This window comes from Sturnira hondurensis, unplaced genomic scaffold (assembly GCF_014824575.4).
Source record: "Sturnira hondurensis isolate 20B ecotype Veracruz unplaced genomic scaffold, ASM1482457v3 Scaffold0021354, whole genome shotgun sequence".
Taxonomy (NCBI): Eukaryota; Metazoa; Chordata; class Mammalia; order Chiroptera; family Phyllostomidae; genus Sturnira; species Sturnira hondurensis.
Window position 1 is genome coordinate 7,853,743 of NW_028093985.1, and position 20,393 is coordinate 7,874,135.

Here is a 20,393-nt window from a genome sequence, read left to right on the forward strand (position 1 = left end):
ACGGGAGAAAGCAGGTGCATTTAAACCACAGTGCTAGACTGAGAGGGAGGAAAGGAAGATTGGGTAGGAAAAGTCCCAGACTACAAACCAGTTCTAAGCAACTTTCATCCAGGAGAGTCAGGAGTCTCTATGCCTGTTGGGAGAGTCTTGTATCTTCTGAGGCAATAATAGGCCTTGTTCATTTATGAGCTGAAAGCAGACCACAGGAAACCTGGCCTTAGTATGAACACAATGGTTGATTCACAGGGGTAGTAATGGGAGCTGTCATCTCAATTAACCAAGAGAAGACCTCAGTGACACACTTTCACAGCTACCACAGTCCACTCTGCATCACACAGACTCACCTCCGGGAGAAGCTTCTTCATGGCTCCCATGGATCTTGCCTCCTAAGGAAGATCTTAGAAAAGGGAGTTCAGCAATGTAAACTATAGTCCCCTGGCTGCAACTGGCACCCCTGCTCGACCACCTCCATTACCCACTCTAAGTTTTCCTCATCTTCATCTATCCGTTTGGCAGACTTTGGTAGCTTACTCTGTTGCAGGAGCCAAACCTTCCACCCTGAGGCCTTGGCAGTTAATCCTGGGTGTTTCACGTCTGGTTACTATAGTGCAAGGGAGTTCTCCCTGTGTTACTTGGGGGCCACGACTCATCCTCCTGCCTTCCCTGCAGTCAGGATTTCAGCCCTTTCACAATGACGATGCCTCTTCTCGCCTGCTGGTCCCCAGGCATCCTAAGTCTGTTATTCCTTTTTGGATGTCGAAAATACTTCACAACAGCTTTTTAAAACTGAAAATCGAACTCAGTCTAATTTTCTAATGTGAAGGGATATATAGCTAATTTTAATGGAGGAACACTTCTGCATAAATGATGGAATATCTACAGCATTTAATCTAAAGTAGAAATTAAATAATCACTATCTTTCTACATCAGAAATGTTTATCTTTTTGAATCATGTATGAATTTTAATCATGGGATTAAAATTTTCTTGGGAAACAGCAAAAGTGATGGAGCCTCAAAAACCTAATTTAAAAAGGTAAATAAAACAGCCACCTGAGATTTAAACTAGAAAAATCTGCACATAAGGGAGACTTTTAAGACTAAAATCAAAGAACTGCCTTGGATCTAAGACTCACCTAAGAACTTCGAAACTTCAATAAGATGATTCAGAAAGAGAGCCAGATGAATTCTATTTGACCGTCTCTGGACAGAACCTATAGGAAGAAAAGTCATGGGGCCATCATGGAACCTAGAAAAGGAGGATGGAGGGATCACATCTGGTGAACGGGCCTTTGCATCACTGGAGAAGGTCCTGCCCAGTTGCAACTAGTGACCCGACTCTTGTTTGTTTCTATAGTGGGTATGGGGCTGGATTGTCTGACCTTCTTGCTTTGGGCCTGTATGTTCAATAGGTCACATATGCTAGTGCTAAAAATACCCAAGACAGAGGTCAAGGATTAAAGAAGTATACCATAATTCATCATGTATTCATTCTGTAAACATAACCTATATCTGACAATGAGTGATTGTAGTTCAAGAGATAATTATGGAATTATAAAGGTAGGATTTAAAAGAGGTTTCTTAAAATTAGTTTTATGAAACTTAGAATTACAGTGAAAACTGCAAAGAACTGACAGTCATTTAGTTTTTAACATATACGTCAGTCTCCTTGCTTTTCAAAATACACTTGACTCATATGGCCTATTTCTATATTCAACCCAATGATTCAGAGAAGACATGATATTTTAGCATCTCCACAAAATGTTTGCTTGCATAAAACTCAGTTGTTAGTATAAAAGCAGCCCTGAAAATAGAAATCTCTTTTAAATAATGCAGGTGAGGCTAAAAGGGAAGACACTGGGCTTCTGGAAGTAAACGCTGTGCCGCTGAAGGCATGGGCAAGCATGCACCGTGTAGGTGTAGAGACTTGTAATCTGTGATCACTCTGCAGACACGGCTTGAATTACTCGGAACTCATCAGTACTGATGAGGCACTAACTGCATTCAGGTGCACTTCAATCAGAACTAGATTATATCATTAAAATTAATGAGGCACTAGAAGACTTTAATGAGTGAAAGAGGGCTGGTTTTAAAGTCTTTTATGCATTTTATTCATTTGACAACAATTTGCTTGACGGTGCAATCACATCTTTCTCTAGCAGACAGGTAAAAAGTTTTGGTTATTAAAGGTTTTAAGTAACACATTATATTCAACACACTCCCTAGTACATCTCTTCAACATTCACTTAAATGGTCTAATGGTTTAGCCTAATTAAAACAGAGATCAATTTATCTTTTGCTGTCCTGGAGTTTTAAGAATAAAAACTAAACAATCATTCTCTCTCAGATCCCAAGTTTTCCAATGTATTGCTGAGATGTGGATTTTCTCTCTTTTAATGCTGCTAGCACATTCGGCCATTTTTAAAATCTCTCCTAGGAATGTATTTATCAGGAGTGTGTGTGGGGAGGAACCCAACCAAACAGGGCTTTATTATGAGACTCGGAATATGAAACTGAGACAGATACATGAATATTTGCCAGGTATCAATGTGTATTTTAACATTATCTTAGCAAGGGAGAGAATGAAACACAGTAGTCTCCCCTTATCCACGGGAATACATTCCAAGACCTGCAGTGGATGCTGGAAACAGCAGAGTGAAATACATAGGTACACATGATTTTTTCCTATACATACATACTTATAACAATAACTAATAACGACACAGAACAATGATAACACTCTGGTGCAACATGTTGACAACAACCTGAACACACTTTCTGTTCCTGTCTCCTGCCTACAAATTTAATGCCATAAATTCTATCGTCACTTATCATGTGCTATGGCCAACAGCAAAACTAGCACAAATTTCTATTTCCCTCTTCACAGTTTCACACAGATTTGTTCTTAACATAGATCTCAATAGCTTTAGCATATAGTTTTTTTCTTTTCATATTAAGTCAAGAACTTCTGCATTTTCACTTAAAGGAGGCGCTTCATGGCTTCTCTTTGGCACATCTGAACTGCCAGCATCACTAGTCTTGCGGCTGATTCGGTAACCGAAACCCACTAAGGAACTAACATGCGGGTAGCACCTAGAGGGTGGATACGCAGGGCGAAGGGACAATGCACATCCAGGGCAAGATGGTACAAGACTCCACCATGATACTCAGAACAGTGTGCAATTTAAAACTTAGGTATTGTTTATTAAACTCATTTCTGGAATTTTTCATTTAATATTTTCAGACCAAGGCTGACCACAAATAACTGGAACTGTGGGAAGTGAAACTGTGGGTAAGGGGTTGAAGGTAACTGCAGACAATCACAGGAAGGTAACACAGGTAACAGTCTGAGCACAGCAAGGGATCAGACATTTAAGTTGTCTGGCTTTAACAAATTCAATGTCAGTTTTAAGCTCTTGATATCTTAGTTTTCCCCAAGTATACATGAGTATTACTATTCACAGTATTAGTACATAATGAACATTACCATTCATAACTATTTGGGAAGCTTTCAAGCATAAGATTGCTTAATAAATAGTGGCTATTATTTTCTTAAACCTCTGTGCTCCACAAATAGTACTTTCTAAACTAAAATTGAGAAATCATTTGTAATAAAAAAGGGAAATTATACATGCCTAACAACCTGATTCTTATATAGTAAAAAAGGAAAGATGTATAAGTGAGCTTTAAGAGAATCAAGAAGAAAATACTACTTATACAAGGTTAAATACCAGCTTTTTATTTTTAAATTTGTAGTAAACATACATAAAATTTACCATTTTAACAATTTTTAAGTGTACAGTTTAATGGTGCTAAGCACATTTATGCTGCTGTGTAACCATCACCACCCTAAATATATATTTAAAATGAATACCCAATATGAGAAAAGCAGCAATGCATATATAATAGACTGAAGACTGTACATTCAGATCAGCTTTTAAAAGAAGCCTCCCTGGCTGGTTTGCGCTCCTGCTCCAAAACACACTGTTTGGATACCTGAAGAACATACCCCCAATGTGGCTAATGTCTATTTGAGAACTTGCTAGTGATTTCAGTGTTGAGCTGCCTTGGGCAGACCTGAGCACGAATCCACAACTGCCCGCCTGCATTTACTCCTCAGGGTAGTGTAGGCATCACAGTCAGTCTCCTCCACTAGATTGCTGGAGACTCTGGGGTAAGGACTGTATCCAGTTCATCTTCACAGAGCTCACCATCATACACTCACATATTCCAGAATACATATATGACTCTGTACATTTTCCTGGTCCATAAATATTTCTTAAAATGTTTATGGGGCCTCTTTCCCAAGATCATTTATTTTCTATGCCATATGTTTTGGAGGGGTACTTTTTCCCTACTATGTGATTCTCTTAAATTAGTTCATTCTATGTCATTATTATTTTTCTTCCAAAGACTACTTCTTAGGTAGTGAATCTGGACTAAACATTTTGGCAGCTTGGGTATGTGCACCTTCATCCTTTGTGAAGTATCAGCTTAAATTGTCACTCTTAAAATCTGCTTGTATGTGTGTGTGCATGTGCATTTCAGCTTATTGGCTAGGATAGTTAGATTCTTTCTTTCTTTCTTTTTTTTTTTTGACTTGTCCCCATCACCTCCTTTATCTTTATCTCTATCTCCAGCTGTCTGCAACAAATTCTATTGCAAAGTTTTCCAAAATCTCTTAGGAAGAATACATTTATCTGTAGTCTGTATTACCAGTGTAATTTCTTCACTTATCATCTTACTAGAGGTTTACCAGACTGTGCGTTTACCCTCACAGGAGTTTGGCTGCTTATGGGCAAGAACTCTGTCCTTTTTAAGTATCTAGCATTTAACAAGGTACTGGCCAACAGTAGATATCAAACAATGCTTTTTCCTCACCTACCTCACTTCATGGAATCTCACTGGTAACTACACATTGCCCATTAGTCCCTCTGAAGGAAAAATCTAAGGCCCATATCAGGTAGCATTTCCTCAGACATAAGGAGGAAGTGCTCATTTCAGAGATGAGAGTTTGTAAATCTTACCACGGCATGTAATTTAGGTTTACATATTCGTTTGAAGTACTTGACATTCTAACCACTTAAATGTATGATTAGAAACTCGAACATGAGAAACAAACCAGAAGAGGGTGAGAGTGAGAAGACCACATCATTTTTGTGATTAATATTTCCAATACTGTTATTTCTCGGGGTTAAGGAAAAATATGAAAAAGGTACAAGCTTTTTCAGGGGAGAACACAAACTTCATATTATTCCTATTCCTATTGTTTAGTAACCTCAAGCAACTTCCACTAGTGGGTTCCTTCTGTTAGACACTTTGGAAAACATTTCCTTTCTCTTCTGAAGTAATACTTAGTAATACAGTCATACCTTGGAGACATCGTGAGTTCAGTTCCAGACCACCATCATAAGCAAGTACAGTAATAAAGTGAGTCATATATTTTTTTGGTGGAGGGTCTTGCCTTTGGTTTGTAAAAAACACAACACCTGTGAAGGGCAATAAAGTGAAGCTCAATAATTCATTACTGAGAAAACCAATAATACCAAAGAAAAAATAAAAATATGGGGTTATCTGTATTTGCATGTCAGGAAATAAAACTCCGTCACTAGAAGTGTGTTCTAGGTAATCCCTTAACTTCTCTGACACTTTGTTTACTGACCTATCAAACAGAAACATAAGATTCTTAAAGAATTTCTCTGAATCTGTATGTAACTGGAAATTCTCATGTGCTATCTCAAAACTCCCACAGATTAAAAAACTTTTTCATAATTATTCTAAATGTAATGCATACTCATTAAAGAACATTTATAAAATGGTAAAGAAACTCATAATTTTGTTACCTCCAGGCCTTATTATAAGGGTCCATAAAGCAGGGTTCATAAGGGTTCATAAATTACCAACAGATAATTTTAAGAAAGAAGCTATTAGAGTGTCACTGGTCTGGATCTCATTTTTATTTTCAGCAGTAGGGTCATTAATCTTTTTCCTCTCTTTCTTGCTTCATTTTTCTGTATACTTAAATGAAGTTCAATAAGTGACCAGACAATTCTGAGCACAGTATTAGGTACATTTTTCTACACCCAACCCTCTTCTCTAGATCTATTTTATGGGGTCCACTATGTGAACTTAAAAACTTTGTATAGTTCTTCACTGTGTAAACTCTAAAGAATAAAATGCACCTTTCATTTGGCTAAAAGAACTCATTCGGCAAAATCTGGTCCTCTGCTTTGATTCTAGATTCACTATTCTTCTCGAATTACTCTACAGTTAAATAGGTTGGTTTGGAGCCGCCGACACAAGTGTGAGACTCGGGCTCAGCTACAGAGCTGGCTCACCCAGGCTGGGCCTTGGACACTCTTGGTCCTGCAGTACCTACTAGTCATTCTAGCTCACTGGTTTAAGTACCTTTTACTCTGAGAATCTAGGCAAGAATGAGGATTTAAATTTTAATGGCAGTGGTTTCAATTACAGGTAAGATGGAATGAGAACACTCCCCATGTGTCCCACTCAATGCAACTATAAAACATAATGCATAGATCAACTCTTTGAAGACTCTGGTGAATAAATTATAAGCAAATTAAAAAAGAATTATTTTTTTAAACCCTCACCTGAGGACATGATCATTGATTTTAGAGAGGATAAGGGAGGGAAACACTGATGTGAGAGAGGAACATCAATCGCGTGCCTCCCCTACATGCCCAGACCAGGGACTGAACCCATAGTCTAGGCACGTGCCCTGAGCAGGAATCAAACCTGTGACCCTTCAGTGTTGACTGACCAGGGTGAGGAGGAATAATTCTTACAGACTGGAATTTAGACTCATTGAACCAGTTCTAAGTTTACATTCTGGATTTTTATCCTGGACATTGTGGGCATCATTTTGTATATACTTTGAGTTGTTTTACTCTTCATGTAAAGGAAAACTGAAGCAGGCAAGTAACATTTTTAGACTTGTGTTACAGGCTTTATCTTTTGGTGGGTAGCAATTCAAATCTTAGTTTATTTCATTAAGCCTCTGAGTTTGCCTTGTGTGTGTGGGTCCAGGGACCAGCTTGAGACTCGTGAAGGATTTCCTTACAGAAGTAGAGGAGCACTCCTTTTGGCTCTCTTTCTTCCAGAACTCTCCCTTCACTATTCAGGTATGGTTGTTGTATGCTTTTTTCCTCTAGTCCCTTCAGCCAAAAAGATGATGGTGGGCTTTCTATTACAGTTTTAGCTGCTCATGCACTTTGTGACTGTGGTCCATCCTCAGTGTAAAGACACGCATGCACGCACATACACACACAAACGGACACTCACCCATGTGCTAGTTGCTGTTTCAGATTTTGACACCCTCCCCCCCACTAGTGTCTGCTTTTATTTACTCTTCGGAATCCCTGGGTAGCTGATTTTTGTATTTTGTCCAGGATGTATAGTTATCAGGATAAGAGATGTTTTGTAGAAATTGTGTATCATCATAACAAACTAATTTTGTTTAAAATATAAAAATGTATTGCCTGTGCAAAAAATTACATGATTTAAAACAGTATCTGGCAATGGTCAGCTTCTTAAACTGTTCAGTGTTTACACAAACATGTGTTTTATAATTACCTCATGTTTTATATGCGTTTCTGTAGGTAAAACCCACTTAACAATTTTCTAAAAATAAAGTACTTCGGCCCTTCACAATCTAAACTTTAGCATCTCACTTAATTTACCCTGTGGATAGTACTGCTGTGAAAATAACACATACCCAAGATTTCAATGATATCTGAATGGGAAAATTTAATAAAAGACAATCCCTTCAATTATAAAAGTGAGTACATTCTCAAAAAAAAGTCTCACATAAGGATAACTCAGTATACCAAGTCTGTTTTAAGAGTGGGTTCAGGCAAAGAAACAATCCCCTGCAGTATTTCAAAGTAGTAGAAGCTTTGGACTGAGATCTTGGTTCAAATCCTGCCTCTGCCTCTTACTAGATGTGTAACATGGATTACTTCAACTCTCGAAGCTTATTTCCTCTTTGTTAAATGGAGAAAACAATAATACTTACTTCTCAAGATATTGGGCGAATTAATTAGGTGATGAATGTAAAGCATTCAGCACAGTGTTAGTTACCCAGAAAATGTTCAGTTAGCTATCAATAGCACTAACAGTAACATTTTCTCCTGAATCCCAAAGGATTCCCATGGCCTATTTACTCCATTACTAATCTTTATTTGACATAATTTCACAAAAACAAATTGAGATCATGTTCTTTCACTTCCAGAGATGAACAACCTACAGTTTGAAATTCAGCACAATACTGAAATACAAGTTTTAGCGGAATGCACCCTCTAGTGGTTTACATTATGTGCAGGTACCTGGCTTCTGTGAAGAAAATCCTTTTAAGAAGTATCACGAGGTTAATAGTGCTGAAACCAGATGACTGAAAACATTACGGTATGAACAGCATCCTCCTACGTTTTAGAAGGCTCCCTCTATTCAAGAGCTGGAGGACTTGTCTTTTAACAATCTCCCTGCCGTGAGACCTAGGATGTTGGTGAATTTTACAATACCAAATCCCACTACTTCCACAGGAGACTTTATTCTTCCTCTTAACGAAAGTGGGTTACTTTCTAGTTTGCTCTAACGAGCACTGCAAAGTCCCTATTCTTCATTTAGTTATAAAAAATGAACTGAGCACTAAATACATAGCAGGCAATGGGGATACAATAAACAATTACACAATTCTTAATATAATTACAAATTTGAAAAGTGCTGTAAGGAACCATAAACTGCCATGAACGCACAATAGGGGATTGGCATAGTTTGGGGGAGGGGACATTGGAAAGATTACTTGAGAATAAAAATGTTAAAAGCCTTGAAGGGTTTGGTTATTAATAAATAAACTAAGAAATTAATTGAAAGAAAAGGAGTCATACAAAGAAAACAGCCTATGTAGAGACCTAGAGACAGCAAGGAACTCGGGACATTTGCAAAACTGAGGGAAGGTTCCAATGTTTGGAGCTCAGAGGAAGACTGGGCAAGTTGGAAGATAGTGAAGCAAGCAGGGACTTAATACTATGTTAAGGAGTTCGAACTTCATCCTAAGAACAATGGGAAACTATGCAAGGGATTAAAGCAAGAGCGCAACATCTGATTTACATTTTCAGAAGTTCACTTGATTAAAGCATGGAAAATGGATTTCAGGGAGCGCAAGTACGAACGCGCAGACCAGCCGCCAGTAATCCGGATAAGATGTTGAGACCTGTGACAAGGGAGACAAAGAAGTGGACTGATAATTTAAGTGATAAAATAGATCCAGCATGATGATGGGAATGGGAGCATGAGTGGATAAGATACGTAACAACTGGTGGTGCTGGCCGTTTGGGAGGGGTTGTTGAAATAATGAGCTGTTTCGGAAACCAGGGTTTAAGAAGAGAACTTGGGCTATAGTGTAATATATTTCAATTGAATGCTATAAGGGTTTAAGAAGGGAACTTGGGCTATAGTGAATATATTTCAATTTCAATGCTAAATAGCGTTGGGCAGACCACTAGGCATCGCCTTCTATCAGTAGGGCCCCCAAAGTCTTCTTTTAGAGGTCTAGCACAGTGATTCACACTCACGGCGCTAGTGCTTGTTACCTCACCTCTGCCTAGAAAGCTCTTAATTCCCTCCCACAGCGACTTTCACCAAATTTTTGTTTTTCGAAGTTCAAAGATCTTCTTAAGAAAACATTCCCAGTGTCCCACCCCACCGATCTTCCCGTCCATTTCGCCACTGATATGTTGAGTTCCAGACAGCATGGAGGGAGCGACCTCCACCTTTGATTTCCAGGTGTCCAGGGCAGCGCCCTTCAAATTCTAGGCGCTCCGCCAACGTTCTCTTAGCCACAGTCACCTGCCAAGCAGGAGCCCCTTAAGTCAGCCGAAAGCCCAAAGATCCAAACCCACCTTCGCCTGCAGGAAGTGACGCGCTCTCAAAGACGACGTGCTTCCGGTCCCAAGGCCGCCGCTGGGGAACGGGCTTCTCTGGCACGCTGACTCTGCTGCTCTGGAGGATTCACGTGTGGTGAGAAGATGCGGACGGTGGGACGGGAGGGGGCCCCGGGACCGCCCACAGAATGGTAGAGTGGCCTCCGTGGTTTCCTGGGGCCCGGCTGGAGGGCAGAGGGCCTGTCTGCTAGGCACCCAGGGGCCCTCGGCACCCCGTAGGGCTGCGGGCCGAGCTGCGCGGTCTCCCCGGACGCTCGCGCGCGGACGGGCTCAGCTGTAGGGCGCTGGCCACTCGGGCGGGCGTGTAGGTCCCGCCGGAGCCTGCCCTGCTAGTAGACGCGGACCGCCCGGGTTTGATACTCGGAGTTGTCCCCTTCCCCTGGGGAAGGGTAATTCTTCACTGGGACAGTCTCACGGTGTGCTGTGACGAGGTATGCGCGTCGTGCCAGGTGACGCACAGCATCTCACCTGTTTCTTGGTCCCGCCCCTCGGGTTGTGTTGAGGGGGTGTTCGACCACAGGAGCTGAGGTTTTTAAACATTGGTTGTTGCACAGGATGCTGCCGTAAGAGGAGTGCAGCTTAATTGAAGATGATTTGCTAGACCCGGTCCCATCACGTGACTGTGAACGCTTATATATTTCACTTATCAATCTGCCAGAAGGAGTTGCAGTGACAAACTACGTGAAACCACAGGATTTTTGTGTACAGTCTGGCAAAGCGGATGCTTTGCGTTGAAATGGCAGGGTAACAAGATTGGGAGTGAGTAGCACTGGGATTTAGAGACAGGAAAAGAAACGGCTAGGAAACCTGGGAAGTTTGGAAGAGTAACTTAATTCACTGTTACTACTTTGTGATTTAAATTTTGCAAAATAATCTGGTTTCTTAATGTTTTCCAGTTTTAAGCAAGTATTTATATTATAGTAGGCATGCTCTTGTTTTTTTACTGGTGTGGTAGCTTCTGTGGTAAGGGCTACATTTACATTACGGGACTATATGCAGCACATTATAGAATTAAATATACAGGTACCTAAATGAAGTAAAAAACATCTTTTAATAATTCAAATTTTAACATACGGCCATATGTGACATGTCATGTATCTTTAGTTTTTTTCCTTTTAATGACTAATTGCCATGCCTGTCTTAAAGCTTGACACAGTACCTCTGGTGAAACCATGACCCGATGGGCCCGAGTAACCACCGCACATAACAAAAGACCCTTGCCTGCAACGTCATGGGAGGATATGAAGAAGGGGTCCTTTGAGCAAAAGAGCCAAAACCTCCCAAAGAGTAAACAACTTGAAGCCAATAGGCTGTCCCTTAAAAATGATGTGTCCCAAGCAAAACACAAAAAGAACAAGAAGAAAAAGGAGTACTTAAATGAAGATGTGAATGGATTCATGGAATACCTAAGACAAAACTCCCAGATGGCTCACAGTGGGGAGACAATAGCAACAAACAGTCAGGAAGTAAGGGAAGAAATTGCAGTTGCTTTGAAAAAAGATAGTCGCAGGGAAGGAAGACGATTAAAAAGACAAGCAGCAAAGAAAAATGCAATGGTAAGATGATCACTTCTACAAAAATATTACTTTATATGGCTAGAAACTTATATTTTAGCAGTCTGATTGCTATTATGTACTAAATCTACAAAGCTTCTCTGTGAGGGCTAGTAACTGCATGCCGGGTACTTAACGTACTGATTAATTATCAGAACGAAATTACAAATGGTGACATTCCCAGGTTATGGGTAGAAACACTAACGTGCAGATAGGGTAAGTATCTTGCTGAAAACCACTTAGTAGGAAATGGGAAACTCAAACCCAGGAAAAAGTGTTAACACTTGATTGCTTAGAATGCTGGCTGGTACTATGTAAGTAATGTTATTAAATGCATGTGAATCTAAATGGGCTGCTGACTATGCATTCCATCCAAAAAAATTTTTTTCCAAACCCAGAGTCTGACCTCAAACCTGTATGTATCTCATATCTGTCTCCACATGGCCCTTTTTCAGACAACCATTTTTTAAAAAGATCAAAATAAGTAGGAAGGTCGAGTACAACAGGTTAAAAAGGTGTGGTTTCGGTTACTTGGAAAGGATGTACTTTTTATGCATGAAAAACAGACACAAGAAGGAGCTCTAATACAAATCACAGTAATTAGTAATAGAGCAGCAGAGTTAAAACTTCTTGAGACTCTCCCCAGTCATTGCTTTTCCCCTCCCATTTTATACCCAGACCTAGATTTTAAACTGTCAGACACAGTGAAATGCTTTGTATATTTCTTTCCCCTCTCTAAGTGAATTCCCCACAGCTTCTAACAGGATACTACATAAGAATCAGGATTTGTTACCATTTTATACTTTTCAGTTTTTATTAGAATTACTAAATGTAGAGCTCTGTTTGTACCAAGGCAGGTTTGAAGTGTAACTGCCATGAATGTAGCTTCCGACATTTGCAGGATTGGTTTTGTGCAGTGTGATATTTAAAGATAATACTGATGAGACATTACCAATGGATAAGTGGAGATAGAAAAGATAATTATTTCTATTCGGATCAGGATAGTTTTGTTTAGATTGTACAATTATTTTTTAAAGTCAGGTTAAACATAATTTAAAGATAATTTCATTGACATAAACAGCATGGTGACTTGTATACTACTTGGAAAAGGCTAATATTGTGACCTCTTAAAAGAAGTTAAGAGAAGTAATTGAGGTGGAAAGACATTGTTCTTTTTTTTAAGGAATACTTTAAAGTATGTACTTTAAATAGTATGGCTTATTGTGACTTACCTTCAGCTGGCTTTCTTGTAATTTTCTTAATACCTCATACTTAGCATCAGTTATTAATTGCTAATAAATTAAGATGTAGATTCTTACTAGTTTGCTTTCCCACAGTCCAATTTACATAAAATTTAAGGATCATTCAAGAAACTTGTATTTGAAATTTACATAAAAACTAATCAGTGAGCTGTCAGGTTATCAGAAACCACCTTGACTTCCCCCCAAATCCAAGACCTCTTATGTTGGTAATCCAAAATTTAGCATTAGCATTTCCTCCAGTTGAAGAATAAATGCATTTTCTTGCCTTGGCCAGGAGGTTCAGTTGTTCCGAGTATCATTCTTGTACACCAAAAGGTTTCGGGTTTGCTTCCTAAGTCAGAGCACATACCTATAGGTTGTGGGTTCGATTTCTGGTCAGCACATACAGGAGGCAGCTGATCAAAGATCAGTATCTCTTTCTCTCCCTCCCCTTTTCTTCCTCCCTAAAATCAAACATATTCTTGGGTGAGAATAAAGAAAGAAAGAAAGAAAGAAAGAAAAATGCATTCCTTTGTTTGGACCAGCTCATTCTAAATGTAAAAGATAGTGAAGAATCATTTTTTTCCATTGTTATTAAACGGGAAAAAAGAGAAAGGACATAGTGGTAAAAACGTATGTTTTATTTTACCTATTGAATTTACTTTCTTTTTTAAAAGATTTTATTTATTTACTTCTAGAGAGGAAGGAAAGAAGGAGAGAAATATCAGTGTATGGTTGCCTCTCGTGAGTCCCCTGCTGGGAACTGGCCTGCAACCCAGGCATGTGCCCTGACTGGGAATCGAACCGTGGTCATCTGGTTCGCAGGCCCGTGCTCAATCCACTGAACTACACCAGCCAGAGCAGAATTTACTTTCTTAAAAACTTACTTTTATGCTTATTTTGAAAAAAATTATAGGTGAACTGTTTGTTATCTAAGAAGTATATATGTCTCTTTCCAGTATAAATAAAATAGTTTAAATTTGATGACTGATGTTCTCATTCAATGCAGCAAAAAATCCTCCAAATTGCTAGACAGTATGTAAAAAAAAAAGCAAACCATTGTCCAGTGTTGGGTTGGAGCTAAATAATTCATCTTAGAATTATCCCTTTAAAAAGAATTGTGTGTATATTCTAAAAATGAAAAATCTGTTTTTGAATAGTAAAGGATATGTATTATAAAGATACTAAAACTGTAACATACATTTTTGGTATGAAATTTAGTTTATGATTTGAATCATAATTTAAATGGAATCAGTTAACCCAAATTCATTCAATTATATGAACTTTAAATGGAAATATTAATTTTGAGTGATAATTTGTATGTATTGTCTACTCTAGAAAACTCAGTTTTTCTAGTCAGACATCTGCATTAATGAAATATTTAGCCCATGGTTGCTTAATTCATTTAAGTGATGATCTCCTACAGAGCCCCTTCCAACTTTTGTCTGAAATTGATGGATTGAGGGTTTTCAGAAATAATGAGACCCTGGTGGAAAGGACATTTCTTATTGTTTAGGATTGTGTGAAACGCTTTTTTATACAGATAAAATGTGCAATTTCAGAAAAAGTGCTAAATAACCTTACAGTGAGAAATGTTTCAAAAATATTTTTGATAACAAGAATTGATAAAGCCAGTGTGGTTTTGCAGTGTGGACACTAACACTTTGTTTTCCCAGGTGTGTTTTCATTGTAGACAGCCTGGCCATGGGATTGCAGATTGCCCAGCCGCCCTTGAGAATCAAGATATGGGCACTGGAATATGTTACCGATGTGGATCTACAGAGCACGAAATAACCAAGTGCAAAGCTAAAGTAGACCCAGCTCTTGGTATGTTTTGTTTTCTTGTCAAATCTTGATTTGCTTATCAAAAGTGGGAAAGTGGCCAATAAGTAGGCAACTGGGTTTTTCTGTTGGCAGGGTTACGAGTATTCTACTTTCTGAAATAAGATTAAATTATAGATTATGTAAAAACTTTTCTTCTCAGAATATTTTAAAATAATATGAATTACATGACTTATAATATACATGACCGGCTTAACAGGAACTGTTTGACCCTTACAGGTGAATTCCCTTTTGCAAAATGCTTTGTTTGTGGGGAAATGGGGCACCTGTCCAGATCTTGCCCTGATAATCCCAAAGGAGTGTATGCTGATGGTGAGTACTGTTACCCTTGTATGTCAGACACAGTGACTCAGCATGCAGTTATGTTTAATTTACAGTGTTAACCATTCTTGGATAATTTTTGAATACATAGCAAAACCTTAAGAATTTCATTATTTTTATCAAGCGCTATTCTATGTACTGGACTTTTTGAGTAATATGACTTGATAATAAGTCAAATCAGAAAAAACTCAGGTGAGTATTTCAAACTCTGTGCTTGCTTCAGCATCATTATGAGAATATATTATAAATTTCTAATTTTAAACATAACAGAAACAAAGGGATTATATCTCAAACTAATATAAGATTTTAAATATACTGTGAATTTAATCTCAGTCTAGCATACCATTTTTGTGTAAAAGGCTGCTTATGCTATCATATTTGTAGTAATTTTTGTTTCTGAATGTTTTCCTTATTGTTTGGCATGGGATCATGTAACTTTCTTACTTATCTTTGGCTCAGCTAATATCTTTAGGTCCTCACAATAAAGTCTCTGAGGTCTAAAACTTTAAGGAGGTTGTCATCTTTCAATGTGATGGCCAGTACCATCAGGTTCTAGACACCTTGTGTGTCGTGTCCTGGGTTCCACTGGAGAAGTCCAGTGAGAAAGCGTGGCTTTTGGAGTGAGTCAGACTGGTTATAGCTGCGAACCGCCACTTACTAGCTGGGGGATGTTGGCTGTGTTATTTAGTGTCTCTCATCTCAGTTTCTTCACTTATAAAATGGAGATGGAAAAAAACTACGTATTTCATTTCCTTCTAAGATGCATATTTTTTCACATTTTAATATCTCTGAACCAGAATGTATCCATCAGTGGTAAGTCCCACATAATTGGCATATTTTCTTCTTTCTGAGAGATGTAAAACAATGATAGATCTTGTAATCAATGGTATCTTACTTAGATTTAATGAATTGTGGTATTCCCTTTGAAAAGTTACGAGGATTAAAATACATTATTTCACCACAGCCCTACAAACAGTGTGGAGGCCTGGGCCTGGGAAGACGCCCAAGTGTGCCTTTGAATATTGAGCCTATGAAGCAGGTCTTGTAACATGATAAATGAACAAAGATGGTTTTGGATGGTCAACCAAAATGACTAAATATTTTTTAAAGAAGTGCAGCAAGAAGAGTACACTGCATAGAAGTGAGAGGTTTATATTCTGTAGGGACATTTTCTGAGTAAGTTACTTAACATGAGCATGCTCATGATGACGCTTGACCATTATGCAGAATACTCGTTTTAGAAACCACAGTCCTGTAATGTTGCTTGCAGTAGGTACATAGGCATTTTAATTAGGGCTGGGGTACCTGAAAAGTAGGAGGCATAGAAACAAAATGATTTTTATTCCTTTCATAACTGCTCACCTGCATCTGACCTATACTGCATAGCAGTGGTTTCTAACCATTTTGGGGGGATAGATGGGGGGGCGTCAGTGATCATTAGAGAATGTGCTAAAGACTGTGGACATCCTTGACAAATACATCAGCACACAAATTTTGCTCACAGGTTTAAGAGTTCGCAAACCCTTGCCTATCCAACCATGGTCCAGGCTTCTGTGCAATGGCTCTTGGACATTGCATAGGACAATTGTCTTCCATCATACCTTTCCCCTCCTTCCCACTTCTCCCTGAAGGCCAGGTGCAACAAAAGGGTAGGCGCAGTTTAGTGTTCTGTGAGGTCAAGAGCAATGGAGAATGCACTTACTGATAGGAATGGTGGCGCTCATGGGTGTTCCTGGCTTCAACTACCTTTGCAATTGACAAGGTCGGGAGGACCAGCTAAGATATGAAAGTGCTTTGAGATTTTAAGAGCCCCATGTAAGTGTGAGAGGTTTTCAATGACTTTGTTCTTTTTCTAGGTGGTTGCTGCAGACTTTGTGGCTCTGTGGGACATTTTAAGAAAGACTGCCCTCAAAGTCAGAATTCAGGTGAGATTTCTGGACTTTCATTTAGAAGGGATAAGATTGGTAATCCTCTGTTTTGCTGCACTTTATTATTATTTGAAGTACTACTGAATTTGAGGCAACCTGGCTTCCTGCTGCAGTGGTAACCTAACCATTAACTTTAAAGTATGGGTTCACTAATAAGAAATAAGAAAATAACTTTTAATATTTTATAATTGAGAATCCTCATAATATGGTTTGCTTTGTATGTACCTAAAGGATTCAGAGTTGGTTGTAAAGACTGCCAAAAATATTGAAATTGTGTTGTCCACACAGTATCTGCCCAGTTTTATTTTCTTCTTAGTGAAATAGTACCCTAGGGCAGGAGAAACTTCATAAATCTTCACTATACCTATGGCAGATTTGGGGGAGGTGGAGACCATTATTACATTAGTTTGCCTAGGTTAGAATGATGATAATCCTGTGTGGGAGAAAGCAAGACAGTAGGTACCCCGGTAGTGCTCCTTGTGGGGGACTGCATTTCTCTTTATTTCAAATAGTCACAGTACGATACAAGTAAGTTTGCCCATTTTTACATCCTGCATCTAACATTTAAATTTGAATACCAAGAGTTCTTGTTTATAATCTTGTCTAGAAGTTAGTCTTCACTACATTGTAGGCCATAAGATTGAAATGATGAAGTGGAATTTGAATTCTCCCTCCTGGGAGGATTGCCACTTCCCAAATGACAAGACTGACAAGCAGATGTTGTATAATTTCACAGGTGGAAACTTGTGCATTTAAAAGTGATGCTTCATAAGTCTTGCTGTTTACAGACTCTTGGAATTCATTGACTCTGTAATGATGAACTCTGGGAAAGAATGAAAGCGCTTTCTCATCAATTTGTGCATTGCAAAGCAATTGCTGCATTTCCCTAATTGGGATGAGAAATTGCCTGTAGTACTCGGAAATCAAGGATTATAATCAATTATAGAATTGCTCACTTTCCTTTAGTGATGGAGTATTCCCTCCTCATGATTATTCATGTCAAAACTAGTTCCTTTGCTAAATCAAAATCAACTTAGGTATATGTATTTGATTATGGTTTTTCTTACATTCTGACTTTTCTGTTCCTCTGCAGATCGAATGGTTACAGTTGGTCGCTGGGCAAAGGGAATGAGTGCGGACTATGAAGAAATTTTGGATGTGCCTAAACCACAGAAACCCCAAACAAAGATACCTAAAGTTGTTAATTTTTGATAATGATTAGTACTATCATAAATGACCGCCCGTTACATTCTGAACTGGGCCTTCTTCAGAAGTTGGAGCTGGGCTCCCAGGGAGAGGCCTGTGTTGTAGATGTCCGTAGGGTCTGGGTGTTCAGACTCCTGAGTCCTGTCCATCAAGGAGTGTGCATGCTGCGTGGAGAAAGTCACCGGAGGAAAGCATAAGATGTTTAAATTGGATTCTTCAAAGAAATTTTTTAACAGATGGAACTTAGGTGTATGTAAGTGGTTACGAAGCTAATTGTAACAATCATTTTCCTTAAAAACAAAATTATGCACTCATCTGAACCACTCCTAAACAGAGGGTGACTGCTCTGCATTTGGGAATGGATTTTTAGTTGTATTGTTTTTTAGGATCCAAGTATCAGTTTATTTATAAGTTGCCACAAAATCTGCTGTATTTTTACAATATTTAATAAAAACTTCCTTGCTCTTTTACTGAGTAACTGCTTCTGGATTTAACTAGCCCTTGTCCATTAACAGTCTCTTTGGTTAATTTGGGTTAATTTTTGTTTCAGTTTTCACATAAGGAATCACACATGAGTATTTTTCAGGTTAAAATTGAAGAGCTCTTTCTCTGCCCTTGATTTTCAAGGAAGAAGTTCCAGCTGAAATTCAGTCTGAGGTATTTAACCAGAGTGATGGCACATAGCAAAGTGTGCATCATACATAATAGCATTTTGTTCCTATGTTTTGGAGTCAGGGTGAGATGCAGGAACCCCTGTAACAGAGTTAGAACACTAATCGGAGACCCATTGTCTTCTTTGATGTGATGAATACATGCATACGTAATACATATATTTCACAAGGCTTAAGGCTCCCATTGTACTGTATAATGGAATGACTGTAGTGGATTGTATATTTCATTTGGAATTTTACCCGATTGGATATATTTGTAACTAAAGGAAACAGCCGTGGTTAGTTACTGACGCTTCAAAAGCAACGTATTTACCAAATAAGAAAAGAAACACTTTCTTTTTTTAATATCTGCACAACTGAACAGTTCTAGTCTTACTAGGAGCTGCTCTTTCATTTTCAGTGACACAGGAAAACATGGCAGGATGTGGCTCAACATCCCAAAGCCAAGGAAGTGGGCGCCTTTAACAGGAGTTGCACAAGCCATGTGGCTGGAAAAGGACAGCAATGCTCTGTCGTGTAGTCCAAACGCCTGGCGTGTTGCACTGGTCCTATCAGGAGCAGAAAGGCTCTGGGGAGTCAGAAACCTGTCAGATGCAGGTCTCATGATTTTCACACAGTCTTCCACAGAGGAGTTAGTGTCCATTTTGTTTTTCTTGGGTTACTTTGTTCATCATTTTAATGATCAATTAATTAGTGAGATCATTAGAAATAAACTGCAGGTACCAAATGTAACATTAAAAAAGTGTGTGGACACTGTCAGAGGAATTCAGACAAACTGACATCCTGAGAGAATATTTCTTGAAAGACATGATAGATGTTTATTTTCTTAGCTAAAAAGGCCTAAGGAGGAAGACAAACTTAATTTATTCCTTATTATTTCCCCAAAACATACTATGCTCCTAATACTTTCTTAGGCACATGGGACCGTGGCAGTGGATCAGACAAGCAAGGCCATATGCATTGTAATGGGGCTGAAGAATGGAGTGGAAGCATAGGGGAAAAAATACATATGAGGGTCTTGGCTGGTGTGGCTCAGTGGATTGAGCTCCGGCCTGCAAACCAAGGGGTTGCCAGTTCGATATCCGGTTGGGGCACATGCCTGGGTTGTGGGCCAGGTCCCCAATGGGGAACATGTGAGAGGCAACCACACACTGATGTTTCTCTCCCTCTCCTCCCTCCCTTCCCCTCTAAAGTAAATAAAATATTTTTAAAAATATATCAAAATGGAAAGCTATTTTATTACATTTTAAAAATATTTTATTGAACGCCCTAAGACTTAGTGAAAAGGACTCTTCAGTCCTTTGAACACATCTTTTAACAAGCCTACCTTCCCTTTTCTGTGGCTGACTCCCTAATCTACATCTAACCCCAATACCCTTTGTTTCAGTCCCATGTTCTCACCTGCCTGCTGGACCTTCCTACTTGGACGTTACACTTAACACCTCAAACTCAATATGGCTTTAAACAATCTTGTCCCTTCCCCCTAGGTGGTGGGGGAGACAAACCCAAAAGACGAATTTCCCTTCATTTTTTTCCCTACAATTGCATTCCAAGCCCCTAGGCTTGAATCTCAACTTGCTCTTTTCTTGACATTCCCCACTTCCAACCCATAGTCAACCCTCCCTTCTTTCCTTCAGGCCTCTGCTTTACAGTCAGCTTACTAGTGTCTCTA

At 38.9% G+C, this 20,393-nt stretch overlaps 1 protein-coding gene and 1 long non-coding RNA gene across 4 annotated transcripts; one reads left to right on the forward strand and one right to left on the reverse strand.

The window, feature by feature from the left end:
* The first annotated feature begins 9,957 nt into the window (after nucleotides 1-9,957).
* ZCCHC9 (zinc finger CCHC-type containing 9) lies at nucleotides 9,958-18,524 on the forward strand. 3 transcript variants are annotated; one of them, XM_037032262.1, is made up of 6 exons: nucleotides 9,958-10,035; nucleotides 11,106-11,515; nucleotides 14,430-14,580; nucleotides 14,815-14,907; nucleotides 16,773-16,841; nucleotides 17,938-18,524. In XM_037032262.1, exons 2-6 carry the CDS (start codon nucleotides 11,132-11,134, stop codon nucleotides 18,054-18,056), a joined length of 816 nt encoding a protein of 271 aa, XP_036888157.1. In that variant the 5' UTR covers nucleotides 9,958-10,035; nucleotides 11,106-11,131; the 3' UTR covers nucleotides 18,057-18,524. The 3 variants fall into 3 exon arrangements, with proteins under 3 accessions (XP_036888157.1, XP_036888153.1, XP_036888158.1); XM_037032258.1 differs by having other exon boundaries at nucleotides 9,965-10,172; nucleotides 11,104-11,515; XM_037032263.1 differs by lacking the exons at nucleotides 16,773-16,841; nucleotides 17,938-18,524 and adding an exon at nucleotides 15,881-16,170 and having other exon boundaries at nucleotides 9,965-10,172; nucleotides 11,104-11,515.
* On the reverse strand, nucleotides 17,313-18,160 carry LOC118977326 (uncharacterized). The gene is made up of 2 exons (XR_005064498.1): nucleotides 18,083-18,160; nucleotides 17,313-17,667 (listed from the first exon to the last, which is right to left on the reverse strand). It is a non-coding gene; the product is annotated as an uncharacterized LOC118977326 (long non-coding RNA).
* Nucleotides 18,525-20,393: the final 1,869 nt, after the last annotated feature.